Here is a 14185-nt window from a genome sequence, read left to right as displayed (position 1 = left end):
TCAGCCATTGAAACCCCTATGGAGCACAGTTCTACTCTGACACACATGGGCTCACCGTGAGTTAGGCACTGATGAAGAATCCCTAAGGACAGTGGGAGAAGGACTGGGGACCCACTCAGAAGTCCCTGCCCTTTCTGTTAGGTCAACAACCTTATAATCAGTTATGGAGGCCCCAGCAGTTCTTCCAAGGCTGCCAAACAAGTGGCATTTCAAGATGAAGGATGTGGCAATTGCCAGTGCCCTCGATCCCTTTAACAAATTCATCTCTGGATAGTTCAATCTTTTCTGTCACTTGATCTTGACTTTTCTGGTGAGTCATGCAGAAACTTTCTTCTTCCTTCTTATGACAACAATAGCACAAAGTCAAATTGGTTCCAAGGATTCATCTTAAAAAGCAAATGAAAATCGATGAAAAATTGTAAAACATCAGGCAAATTCTGATTTGGGAAATCTTACCAATTAGCAAACAAAATGGAAAGAATTACATAAGCGGATTCCTTTGCTGGAAAAGACAATTTAAAGATGAAGACCTCAGAAAAATACTGTTTGTGACAATATATGGGATATTAAGAACATGCTTTAACCAAGGATTTTTGCTCAAATGCCGGGAATCAGACCAGCTGGAGTCTATGAATTCGCAATCAGCTCACGGGTGTCACAGGCGCTTCAACTAGATTTGGAAACAACGAACCTGTCTTGGTGGTGGCATGGAATGTCACCATCTTGCCTGAAATTGAACTCACTTCAGAACAACCCAAAACTCAAGGCCAACCAAGGAAATCGTCTCTAAATATTCTTTACCTGAAATGAACACATATGACCACTTTTTGATGTCACAGGAAAAAATCTAAAAACAAATATTTGCTAGAATGAACATTTATTACACATGTTAAAGTATTGTCTCAGATGTATTCACATATAGCTAGAGTTATGTTTACAGAACTTTGGGAGGCTTAGTCAACAAGTCGGGGGAACTCAAACGTACATTTAAGATCTACAAGATAAACTGCATTGCTGTGGTTCTATTTAGAAATGCTGTTAGTTGCCATCAAGTCGATTCTGACTCATGGCGACCCTACGTGTGCAAAGTAGAACTGCTCCACAGGGTTTGCAGGGCTGTGACCTTTTGGAAGCCGATCATCAGGCCTGTCTTCCCAGGTGCCTCTGAGTGGGTTCGAACCGACAAACTTTCGGCTAGTAGTCCAATGTTAAATGTTTACACCACCCAGAACATCTTTTATTTAGAAATAGGATGGATCAAGCTGTGTCTGCCAAAGAAGTTAAAAACAACACATTATCATGGTGAGTCATGTTGCTCAGGGATTTTTAAATCTTACCAAATTGATGCCAATGCATACAACTATGTTAACCTGACTTATGAACCGATTCTGGAATTATTCCTCTCAATATATATGCATGGCATTTCACTGTTAAGTACATCTGAATTTGGAAACAAGAAAAGGACTTGTACTGAAATACTTTGATTCTCACTCCACATCAGCAGAGTTCTTTCACTAAGGACAGCACATTCTAAAGTGGCGGGTCCAATCAGCTCATTGAGATGAACGATAGGACCTTATTTTCATAAACTCTAACTGACCTCTAAATTATTAAATTGGAGGAAGATGCTCTTGGTTGGCAAAGAGCCCAAGAAATGCCAACTACTGAGACAGAAGCTGGGGGCAGGGGGTAGAATTAGAGGGTGTCATGGTTGGGGCTGCTCTCAGTCGGCTCCTTTGCCTCAGAATCCACTACTAGATTAAGGTTCCTGGGCTGTGGGTGGACAAATCCAGGCGTGATGTGGTCTGAGCAGCATCCTGGCAGTGGAAAGCGTGGGCAGGTCTAACACGAAGGTGAGCTGGCCCTGGCCGTGGCTGCCAGTTGTACTTACCTAGCAGTGAGGGAGGGAGCCTTCGTCCTAGCTGTCACATTTGCTTTATGCTGCTTTGGCAAGAGCGTATCTGGAACAATGCATACAGTTTTGGTCCCCACCTTTCAAAAGAGACATTCAAGAGGTTAGAACGCATTCAGCAACAGAACACAGGAAGGAGCCAAAAGGGAGAGAGGTAGGCTGCCTTCCTAGCCATTCAGCATGCCAGGAACACCTTTGTCACCCTGGATAGTGTAGGGCCTGTTGGGTGACCAAATTCCCAAACCAGTCTCCTTTAAAACTCCATTATTAGAATGTAGAAATAAGAATAACTTTAAATCTCCCTTTTAAATAAACGCTAGAATTCTAATATTTGCAGCAGCTCTGCACAAATTAATCCATTTCACAAGTCACGAAGCCAAAAGCATCAGAGCTTTGCGTCTGAATAAGCTGAAGACTAAGTTTGTACTTTATTTGAAGTACTCTCTTGATTAATCTACAAAAACAAACCAAACCTATTGCTGTCGAGTAGATTCTAACTCATAGCGACCCTGTAGGACCCAGTAGAACTGCCCCATAGGGTCTCCAGGGAGCAGCTGGTGGATTCCAACTGCCGACCCTTTGGTTAGCAGCCAAGCTCTTAACCACAGTGCCACCAGGGCTCCTTGATTAATCCAGGCTCTTTTAAATTTCTTTCAGGCACCAGCCAGATTTATGGACTCAAAATACTTTGTAATGCCTACTTGAAATCAATAGTTTCTAACTTTGAACGAGCAACTTATCAATATATTGTACCTGCCTATGAATGACTGGGGTGGGTTAAGACAAACAAACAATGAAAACTACCTCTCCTGTAACCATGTTGTCATTGTCATGGCTAAAGAGACCAATGTTAGCCCTACTTTCTCTGACCTGTTTTCTTCAGCTGACTCACCTGTCATTCTCTGAGGTAGCCCTTAGCCCCATTGCCTTCGAGTCAATTCATACTCATGGTGATCCTACAGAACAGAGTAGAACTTCCCTATAGGGTATCCAATGCTGTAGTCTTTACAGAAGCAAACTGCCACATCTTTCTCCCAAGAGTGGCTGGTGGATTAGAACCACTGACCTTTTGGTTAGAAGCCAAGCCCCTTAACCACTGTGCCACCAAAGCTCCTCGAGGTAGCCCATAAAAAAAGAGATATCAAAAACAAAGTCAGGATTAACTCAACAAAGCAATGGCTGAGGTGGCCAAGCTTATTTATGTGTCAGTTCCCTGACTGAGGGGAATACTGCCTACAGTATTTTCTATACTAGTTGGTTAAGCAATTAAGATGCAGTCACAGGCAGTCCCTAGTGTACAGACAGGTTATGCACCAAAAGAGCACCTGCAGTGGGCTGTTTCCCATAGAAACCATGTTACGGAAGGTGGTTCAGTTTCCGGGCCGTTTAGCCCATAATGAAAAATGGAGCTTTTCCAGTAAAATATAGTAGAAACCCAAAATTTGGCAAATCTAGCAATAAATGAACTCTGGAACAATGAGATTTATTAACCATTTTTTAATTTTTTGTTAGTACTTGAGCTTCACGTTAAACTGGGCAGAACGAACTAGAAGATGATTAAGTGGTACTTGAAATTTAAGAACATTTTAAAGGGAATTTCAAGTATTCTTGTCCAAGGACAAGAAAAAAATGGCACTTTATTGTATCAAATTTCATGGCCAAACCCATAGCTTTTGCTTTCCTTAGTCACCAGCACTGCTCTCACCATGCTTAATCATGATTGCAGTAGACTTACACTTGTAAAGGGACGAAGGGACAAAGAGAAAAGGAGGGAAAAGACAATGATTTTCATTAGCATACCGGGAACATTTAGAAGAGCAAGAAAAAAGATAATGGGGGAATAAAAAGGACAAATGTAAAGTACAAGGAAGAAAACATTGAAACGAGGGGTTGACGGTGATAACAGAGGAAACCACATGGATACACGTTTCTCTAAGAGGGAGGAAGATAGCAAGTCAGATTTGTCACCAGGTGGCGCTATGAGATCAGAACACTTTGAAGCCCAAAACGACAATTGAAGGGGACGGAGGGGAGAGACACTGTACATACCAGTGGGATATTCCCAGTACAGGTGGCTCAGGATTTGTGGAATGCCACGCCCTAGGTTAGGACATATATCAATTATCCCAGGAATGAAAACTTTGTTTAACATTAGAAAATTGCTTTATCTAATTCAATGTATTTACAAATTTTTTCAAAAGCACACACACGATTATTTCAATATATACAGAAAATGCATTTGATAAATTTTAAACTTTATGCATATATATTTATTAAATATATTTAACATGAAAAAGAACACATACCAAACATATTTAGTGAACCCACAGCAAACATATTTAGCGACAAAATATTAGAAGCATTCTTCTGAAATCAGAAATGTCCTTTATCACCACTTAGGTTAAACATTGCATTGAAAGTTCCAGCCAAGTCAACTAAAGAAGATAGGAAAAGGAAGAGAAACTTCGATAGATTCGGAAGAAAAACAAACTGTCATAATTTGCAGAAGATGATTATCTATGCAGAAAGCCCAAAAGATTTCACAAATTATTAGAAACAAGGGAGGAACGAATTTCTTAAGCAAGATACAAAACAAATCCACAAATAATAATGGAATAGATTTATAAATTAATCTATAATAAAATTTAACACTTCATCAAAAATCATAAAATGGGAACTGAAAGAAAATACCTGTAAAACATTTCAATGTCAAAGGAAACGGGCAAAAAATAAAACCATCATTTCAAGGAAGAGTAGGCATGAAAGGCCAATAAAACCCAGTCAAAACCGCACTAGTAGTCAAGAAAACGCAAATTGGATGCGCGATAAGATGTCATTTGAAACCTATGGAATTGGCAGGCGCTTAGAAGCCTGGTGGCATCAAGAGTGGTGAAGATGCGGGACGACAGAATCTTCGGCCTGCTGATGGGAAACGAGGACTTTGGAAAACACTCCGGTGGTTACACAGCCAAGTGGAAGATGTGTGTGCCCTGTGACTCAGCGATGCCCCCTCCCGGCAGCACCAGGTCCCTGCACTGGAGATACCACTGATCATATTCCCTGCGGGACACATAACAAGAATATTTATGGCTGTGTTGTTTGCAAATTTAAAAATACTGAAAACAATCCATCAAGACAGGATGGGTAAACAAATTACAGTGCGTTCATAAGATGGACACATTCAGAGCAGTGAAAATAAATGAACCACAGCTATATTCATCAAAACGGATGTGTGTGTGCAGGTGTGCAGGTGTGCAGGTGTGATGAAACCATTCATATAAAGTTCATATCGACACAAAGCTAAACATTCTATTGCCTAATGTATTGCCAAGGATAACACGATAGAGGAGGAATCTGGCATGTCAAAATTACCGGCAATGCAGTATTTTTTAAACCGATACGTGGGTATCTATTCTATACATACAACGAAAACAACAAACCCTTTGCCATCGAGTTGATTCCATCTCATAGCGACCCTCCAGGACGAATTTCCCCCGGGCGTATTTCCTCCCCAAACATCGCTGCAAAACAATCTCTAGTTTTCACCTGTTTAAACCAGCCAGAGTGTGAGGGGGCATAAATGCTACAGCGGATGGGGAAGGTGTAAACTTGGCTTCAATTATCTTTGCTCTTTGAACCATTATAATTTCAAAGGCGTCAAGAGAACCATCGCTGTAGAAAAGTCAACAGTTACTCTAAGGCCACTGAGTAAAAGAAGACACTGTTACTCTCACAGTGCTGGGCAGCACACCTCCCGTAATCCGTGTTACTTATTAAAATACTTGAAGAGAGAGAAGCATAATTAATAACATTTCCCAGATGTTCTGCTTGCGTTATTTACTTTGTAGAAAAAAAAAAAAAAAAAAGAATCCGATTTAACTTTCCTTAGGATTCTTTAAACTATTAGATTTTTGACTGGGGGATTAAAATGAAAATTGCCTTCTTAAGAGTAGAAAATCATAATGATTGTCTATGCTTTTGGGTTGGTAGACTCTAATTATCAAATTAAACTAGGGGTTAGCCAACCTTTTCTTTAAAGGTCCAGGTATTAAATATTTAAGGTTTCATGGGCCAAGCTGTCTGTCACAACTGCTCTGCTTTTGTAACCCAACCCAGCCACAGTCAATATATAAACTCGAGAGCGTGGCCGTGTTCTGATAATACTGTATTTATAGACACTGAATTCTGAATTTCATTTAATTTGCATGTGTCACAATTTATTATCCTTCTTCTGATTTTGTTTCAACCATTAAAAATGTAAAAACCATTCTTAGATCACAACCTGTATAAAAAAACGTGGCAAGTTGTTTTTGGTCCCAGGCTTTAGTTTGCTGACTCCTGAATTAAAGGATTTAGAGGAAAGAAAAAAAAGTCACATTCTTCCAAGGGCCGGTAGTATGATGCTGTCAGATGTCTAGAATTTTGATGTGACCATAAAAGAGTTTTTCATTTGTTGTAGTGAAGAGGTCTCCTTAAACATTTGAAAAACTTCGAGCAGTGGTTCTCCAGCTAGCGTGGATCGGGATCACATGGAGGCGCGTCCCTGAAAACACAGATTGCTGGGCTCCTCCCTGCGTTTGGTAGGTCACTGTGGGCCGAGAATTATAATGAAACATTCTAGTACATTCAATTCTGAAAACTAATTTATCCTTCTCCTCCAGAGACATTTACTCCGTGGTTAACAAATGACAAGACTGTCTTGAAGGCTGCTGTGCAACTCATTCCCAGCCCTCTCGCTGTGGCCACCCTCCTCGACCCTCCTTCCTGTTCAGGCTGAAATTCACCAAGCAAGAACCTTCTCGGATCCTCAGCGTCTCGATTTTTTGGCCAGACTGAGTTCAGTTAAGATCACTGAAGTCCTGCTCACTGAGTTCCTGAAGTGCTTTAACACCTACTCTGCGGCCCAAAGAGGCTGTTTTCTATCCACATTCACCTTCACATCTCCAATTTCATTTCCTCCCCAGATTTCTAAGATCTCGTGAGCCCAGACCCTTCTTTTGACTTCAAGGGGTTCCAATCAGTGAAAAGAAAAGGACGTGCTCTTATTCTCGCTACAGTCAGTCATGTATTTCACACTTCAGTCTTTAAGCCGTATTCGCCTCACCCTGGAAACAGGAGCGCCGCACTCTGACGGGCTGCAGCTACTGCTGTTCGCTGCTGCAGAGTTGGCTCTGACTCGTGGTGTGACCTTGTATGTAGAAACCAAACCAAACTCATTGATTCCAACTCATAGCTACTCTGTAGGAGAGTCGAACTGCCCCACAGCATTTCCATGACCTTTTGGTTAGTATCTGAGCTGTTAACCACTGTGCCACCAGGGCTCCTACTTTATGTATAAAAGTACAAAATGCTGTCCGGTCCTGCGCCAACTTCATGATCAATGGTATGTCTGAGTCCATTGTTGCAGCTATTATGCAGTGTTCAACCGACGGGGCTCATCGCCCAGCTCTACATCATAATATTCTGTTGTCATCTATAAAGCTTTCATTGGCTAAGTTTTCAAAGTAGGTTGCCAGGCCTTTCTTCCCAGTTTGTCTTCGTCTACAAACGCTGCTGAGACCTGTCCACCATCGGTGATCCTGCTGTTATTTGATGGGGGCTGGTGGAGTTACCAACTCACACAAACAAGTTGCATGAGCCTGGTCTTCAATTTGATCTCTAGTTCGCTGCCACTGCCTATTCACAACTTACATTTAATATTTAAACCATTCTTCTTTGGCCTCTAAATTCATGGATACTTTCATTTGGAGTTATGCAGACAAGAAAATCTTCCAAAGAACACAGTCACATAAAAATGTCTCACTGGCTTTAAACTGGAAAGGCAGTGGTGGTTGAAAGGCCATGTGGTGAGTGGTTGAAAGGATATGGGCTTCCAGTTCAAAGAAAGCCAAAATTCAAATGCAGATTCACCAACATGGTTGCTTTTGAGCAGGTTACTAAGCATGTTTTCTCAACTGTGAAATAGAGAATTCACCTACCTACAAGGCCACCTGCAGCCATAGACACCTTTGTGTGGGTTAGGAAAATGTGCCCCTTGCTCAGGGTAGGTGCACCCTATGTAGCACCAGGGTACACGGTTCTTTGGAATGCAAACTAAATTTCAACCGCTGCAGTGGTTAAGTGTCCAGCCACTAAACAAAAGGTTGGCAGTTCAAGCCCACCCAGCAGCTCTGCAGAAGAAAAGAACTGGCAGCCTACTTTCGTAAATATTACAACCAAGAAAACCCTAAGGGACAGTTCTGCTCTGTCATATGGGGTCACTATGAGTCGCAATCAAGAGCACCCGACGCTACCGCCACATACTCTCACGTCAACCTTCTATCCCTCAATCTTCTACTGTGTTTATCTTTTTCTAACTTAATTCTAGTGTCAATGCTTCTGTCCTCCAGGGTCAAACTTCTCCGTGGACATTTGAACTAGACCCTCCAGGCTTCTTACCACGCCTTAGGCCACCCCTTGTGATCTGGCTCCTGCAACCCTTTCCAACTTCATCTCACACATCACTCTCCTCTGAGTTCATGCAGCTCTGGACACATGGCCCTTTTTCTATTTCTTGAACAGGTTAAACCCGTTGCCACAAGGCCTTTGCATATGCTGTTCCATCTACCTGGAATACTTTAAAGCAAAGACTGTAAATTGGTAGTCAGTGGGCCATTTCTAGCCAATAGACATAATATGTTTGGCTGCATTTTCTAAAAATTATTAAATAACCAGTACGTAAAATTTGGGAGATTTCACATAAAAAATTTATTTCAACTTATCTACAGCATTATTGTGTGACTACTTTAAAAAAAAAAAAAAAAACAACCATTTGCTGGCTTATCAGATAAGATGGCAACACTAGGCCGATTGCAGCGGAGCTGGCGTCCTCTTTAGTCAAGTATGAGCTTCCCAGTCAGTTACAGACAGTGCCCGCCAGGCCCAGTGCACTCATAGGATCCCTTTGCTGTTTGCATTTACCTTCTCAATTCAAATAAAAGGGAGAGGACATAAAGGAAGCTAGCCTTCTTTTCCTTTAGGTGACAACTTATATGTTACCTTCTCAGAGGGACTTTTTCTGACCTTTATCCCCAATTATCATCCCAGTATTTTTTCCCAACTTTGTCCTTTGTTTCTTTCATATTATTAAGTTGATATGAAATGGCTAATTTTACAGGTCAAAGGTGGTTGAATTTCAACTTCACACAATTCAACCTAATACTATATAACTTTTTATCGAGTCTGTTAACTTGTATTTTGTATCTTTCCTACGGAAACTAAGTCCAGAAGGCAAGAGCCTAAATCTTGTTCACTGCTTTATTCTCAATGCCTAATACAGTGCCTGGCAGGTACTAACCAAAAAACCCCAAACTCATTGCCATCAGGTCGACTCTGACTCACAGCAACCCTATAGGACAGAGTAGAACTGCCCCGTAGGTTTTCCAAGGAGCACTTGGTGGATTCAAACTGCTGACCTCTTGGTTAGCAGCCGGCCTTCTGGTTAGAAGCCACAGCTCTTAACCACTACTCGACCAAGGATCTTGGCAGGTACTAAGCACTAAAATATTTGGATGAATAAAGGGAAGGGCTTGTCCCATCAAAAGCTCCCTTGCAGCTCCAGAACACAAACAAAATCCATCTTAACCTCTCCTGAGGCCTCTGCAAGCAGCCCAGGTTATAAGTGGACGTTCCTAGCTCACAGCCCAGGGCAGTATTGCCAGTGTGTAGCACTATCTTGTATTCAGCTCTGGAGCTGGCTTTAGTCCCAGGCTCACAGAGCTGATGCCCCAGTTTTAACATGGGAAATCACTCCCACAGTGTGAATTTTTCTGGAACCCCTGTGCAAACCAGCATTGAGACAAATAATGAGGTATTCCTTGGGCCCTAAAGATGAAAAAAAAGTTTAAGCCAGAAGGAAATCCTTTTTGTTCCTCAAGAAACTGCTGACAATTACAAAAACTTCCATAGCCTTAGAGGTTGGTTACAGCTTGGTTGCTCCCAGCTCTTTGTATGCATCTTGTTTGCTTGTTTCATTGTCATGTAGTTATTTCTTAACTCTGTTTTCCCCTCTAGACCGTAGATGATGTTTTAAACTATCTTTGAATTCTTGGAACCTCAGACACTTAATGAATGAATGGATTAAATTACTGAAGCGACACATGAAGTGTCCCTCATGGAGCTTACATTCTAGTGGGAGGACACAGCCAATAAATAACATAAATAGGTGAAACATACAGTATGTTAGATAGAGCTACAGAGAAAAACAACAAAGAGAAATTGGTAGGGAACGCCAGGGAGGGCACAGCAAGGGAAGGCCGTATTGGGGTGACATTTAAGCACAATTCTGGAGATGACAAAGGAGCGAATCATGAAAATACTTGGGGGAAAAAAACACATCCCAGGCTGAGGTAACAGCAGTAGGAATGACAGGTTTAAAGAGTAACACAGAAGCCAGGATGACTGCACTTTAGCGAGAGGAGAAAGGAGCAGATATGGTCCTACAGCTACAGGGGAACCAGACTGTCCTGGGCTCTGGGTGGGTGGGAAACCACTGGACTTTGAGCAGAAGTGACATGATCTGACTTACCTTTTTAAAGCATCACCCAGGCTGCTGTCTTAAGAACAGACTGTAGAACAGCAAGAGAGGAATCAAACTGATTGGGAGACTCTTGCAATAACCCAGGAATCCTGGTGTGTAGCCAGGGTGATAGCCAGGGAGGACGTATGAAATGGTCATGTTCTGGATATATATTTTGAGTGTTAAGCCAACATATTTATGGTTGGACTGAATGTGGGCTATGAGAGAAAAAGAGGAATCAACGTTACTGTCAAGGTTGTGGCCTGATCCCCTGGAAGAATGGAGCTGCCATTCATTACCTGACAAGAGGAAGACTGAGGCAGGTGCAAGCATGAGGGGATAAAATCTCTGACATAAGTTTGATATGCTTATTAGGTATCAACGTGGAAATGTCATGCAGACAATTAGATACATACGTCCTGAAGTTCAGGGGAGAGGTTTTGGTTGGAGATTTGAAAGTTTTCAGCATCAAGTATTTAAAGCAATGACACTAGATAAGATCACTAAAAGAGCAAGAGCAGATGGAGAAGGCCTAAGTCTTGGGACACTCCAGTTTTAAAGAGGTTGAGGAGAAAGCCTCATTTACTCATAAGACACAAACACATAAATTATTTGCCTACTGGGAGTAAACTGTAAACTATTTGCTGCTCAGGACAGACCATGTCTTCTTTTTTTTTTTTTTTTTAATCTCTATATACTTAGCACAGGGCCAGGTACACACTCAATAAACATATACTGAGCAATACCTTCTAGGAGAGTCACAAGTAAAATCCTTAAAAGGCAAACAGAAGACAATAAAAATGGATTCCAAAGGACTTGGATACATATACCAATATCCATACCTCAGACAGATGAACAAAAGTACTATGAAAAAACAAAATGGTAGGAGTTGCTATTTATTAACATCTTCAATACGCCGAGCTATAAACCAAGTATTCCATACGTACTGTTATAATCAAGATCACAAGATCAGTAGTGTTACCTCTGTTTACCAGATGAGGAAACTTGAGCTCCGAATGGCTGAGTGGCTTCCCAAGGTCACAAAGCAGTTAAGTTGGAGAGCCAGGATTCAAGCCAAATCTGGAACTCCCAGACCCATGCAATTAGCACCACGTTAGGCTGCCTCCCACATATCCAGAAGACCCTCTGAATGCCAGAGTGGCTGTGAATCTAATGCGCTCTGAATTGATAAAAGTTCTGTAAAAACCCAACATTTGCTGCAGCAGGAGGAGCATCTGGGAAAGGATCTCTATGCTCCCAGCCTGCGGAGAGCCCTGGGCCATGGAGCCTGGGATTTGACAACTGTCAGTCTCTGAGCAAGCCCAGAGTAACTATGCAGAGACACACGGCAGGGATCCGAACACAGCAGCACTGGGTAGCTGAAACACCAATGCAAAGATGGGGACCGCTAATAGGCCTGGCCCCTTCTGAGCCTCTCCGGCACACAAGCTTAGATTTTATTGTGAAACACGTGAAAGCAAGAGGGGCAGACCACCAACCACTAAGACTGACATTCCTTCTATCTGATTAACATGAAATATCATTAGCACTTTTGAAACAAATCTAGGCTATAGCCCTAAAAGTATTTGTGGTCCAAGAAAATCATTTAAGAACCAGGCCAAAGTTCATAAGCGCAAGAACAGTATTTGACCTAAGCACTAAATTCTGAAATAAAACATCTTAACATCAGAAAGTTACATTAATAATACTTTCAATTAAAATAAAAGTATGTATATATCCTAACTTTAGTTTCAGTGAAAGTAAACATTACTTGGAAGAGGCTATGTTTAAAAAAGTGTAAGTTGAACTGCCTCCTTCAAATCAAATTTACACAATCAAATTTCTTTGAAATACTGTTGCTGTTGGGTGTCTTGGTAAAGCGCCTTATATTGTTAAATTGTTCTGCAATCACCTGAGCTTGTCACTTGCCATTTTAACAAAAATAGACAAATGAAAACTAAGCACTGAGGAATTGGTGACCAAAGAAAACTAAAACCGCAAAGGACCAAATTACACTTAAAAAACCCTATCCTATTGATTTACTTCTTTTAGAAATTGCATTTTCTGATTATGGAATTTGCAAATTCTAGAAGTTTTAAACATTGGCAGATCATTTTTACTTGGGCCCTCAAAAAGGAAGAAGACTACTATAGCTACACCACCTTTTAAGTAAACCTGATGGCAATCTGATTTATAAAAAGAAGTGTCTACTTTTCTTAGAAAGGTGCTTCACAACTGGACTAAACCAAAAGCAAAGAAGTTTCCTAAATAAACCGACGCTTCGAAGGCCAGAGTAGCAAAGGTGGGGGTTTGGGGACCATGGTTTCAGGGGACATCTAGGTCAACTGGCATAATAAAATCTATTAAGAAAACATTCTGCATCCCACTTTGGTGAGTGGCATCTGGGGTCTTAAACGTGAGCAAGCAACCATCTAAAATGTGTCAATTGGTCTCAATGCACCTGGAGCAAAAGAGAATGAAGAACACCAGAGACACAAGGTAATTATGAGCCCGAGAGAGAGAAAGGGCCACATAAATCAGAGACTGCATCAGCCTGAGACCAGAACTAGATGGTGCCCGGCTACAACCGATGGCTGCCCTGACAGGCAACACAACTGAGAATCCCTGATGGAGCAGGAGAGCAGTGGGATGCAGACCCCAAATTCTCCTAAAAAGACCAGACTTAATGGTCTGAGATTGGAAGGACCCCCGCGGTCATGGTCCCCAAACCTTCTGTTGGCCCAGGACAGGAACCAATCCCAAAGCCAACTCTTCAGCTAGGATTGGACTGGGCTATAAGACAGAAAATGATACTGGTGAGAAGTGAGCTTCTTTCCTCAAGTAGACACATGAGACTATGTGGGCAGTTCCTGTCTGGAGGGGAGATGAGAAGGTAGAGGGGGACAGAATCTGACTAAATGGACACAAGAATACAGGGTGGAGAGGAGTGTGCTGTCTCATTAGGGGGAGAACAACTAGGAGTATATAAAAAAAACAAACCAAACCCATTGCCGTCGAGTCGATTCTGACTCATAGCGACCCTATAGCACAGAGTAGAACTGCCCCATAGAGTTTCCAGGGAGCGCCTGGGGGATTTGAACAGCCGATCCTTTGGTTAGCAGCCGTAGCACTTAACCACTACACCACCAGGGTTTCCAGGAGTATATAGCAAGGTGTATATAAATTTTTGTATGAGAGGCTGACTTAATTTGTAAAATTTCACTTAATGCACAAAAGCGTTTCAATAAGCATATTACTATTTAAATTAAAAAAAATATGTAAAAGGGTACACCTACATCATTTAAGTAACAAATAGTTTGGAAACCTACATAGGAAATCTTACATAAACTGAACTCATCCACTTAACTATGACACAATTTCTTAAAGAGAATAAATACAAGCAGCATTTGTACAAGAACATTCATGACAGTGTTGTTTATAGTAACAAAGCCTGATAAAACGGCAAATGTTCATCAGAAGTTACAGGGCATCCACACCATTAAGCATGAGAGTACTTTTGTACTGCTGTAGAATGATATCCAAAATATCCTACCCAGTGAAAGAAGCGAAGTGCAAAGCAGAGGATACAGAAGGCTGTAACTTATGGAAACAACACAGGTGTGCCTGTAGTGGCCGAGCTGATCTCCAGAAGGATGCGCCAGTTGAAAGCAATAGCTACCTCTAGGGAAAGCTGAATGACCAAGGAAAAAGAAGGA

The 14185-nt window shown here is 41.6% G+C and overlaps 1 protein-coding gene across 1 annotated transcript in view; it reads right to left on the bottom strand.

Moving 5' to 3' along the window:
• Positions 1 to 1910: 1910 nt before the first annotated feature.
• Positions 1911 to 14185, bottom strand: part of RDX (radixin) — a 104589-nt gene continuing 92314 nt past the window's right edge. Inside the window, exon 15 of the mRNA XM_049889346.1 lies at positions 1911 to 1992. Within this exon, the coding sequence (XP_049745303.1) occupies positions 1926 to 1992 (67 nt within the window). The 3' untranslated portion in view covers positions 1911 to 1925. The remainder of the gene's footprint in view (positions 1993 to 14185) is intronic.

Source organism: Elephas maximus, chromosome 7 (assembly GCF_024166365.1).
Source record: "Elephas maximus indicus isolate mEleMax1 chromosome 7, mEleMax1 primary haplotype, whole genome shotgun sequence".
NCBI lineage: Eukaryota > Metazoa > Chordata > Mammalia > Proboscidea > Elephantidae > Elephas > Elephas maximus.
This window is presented reverse-complemented; position numbering and strand designations above follow the sequence as displayed.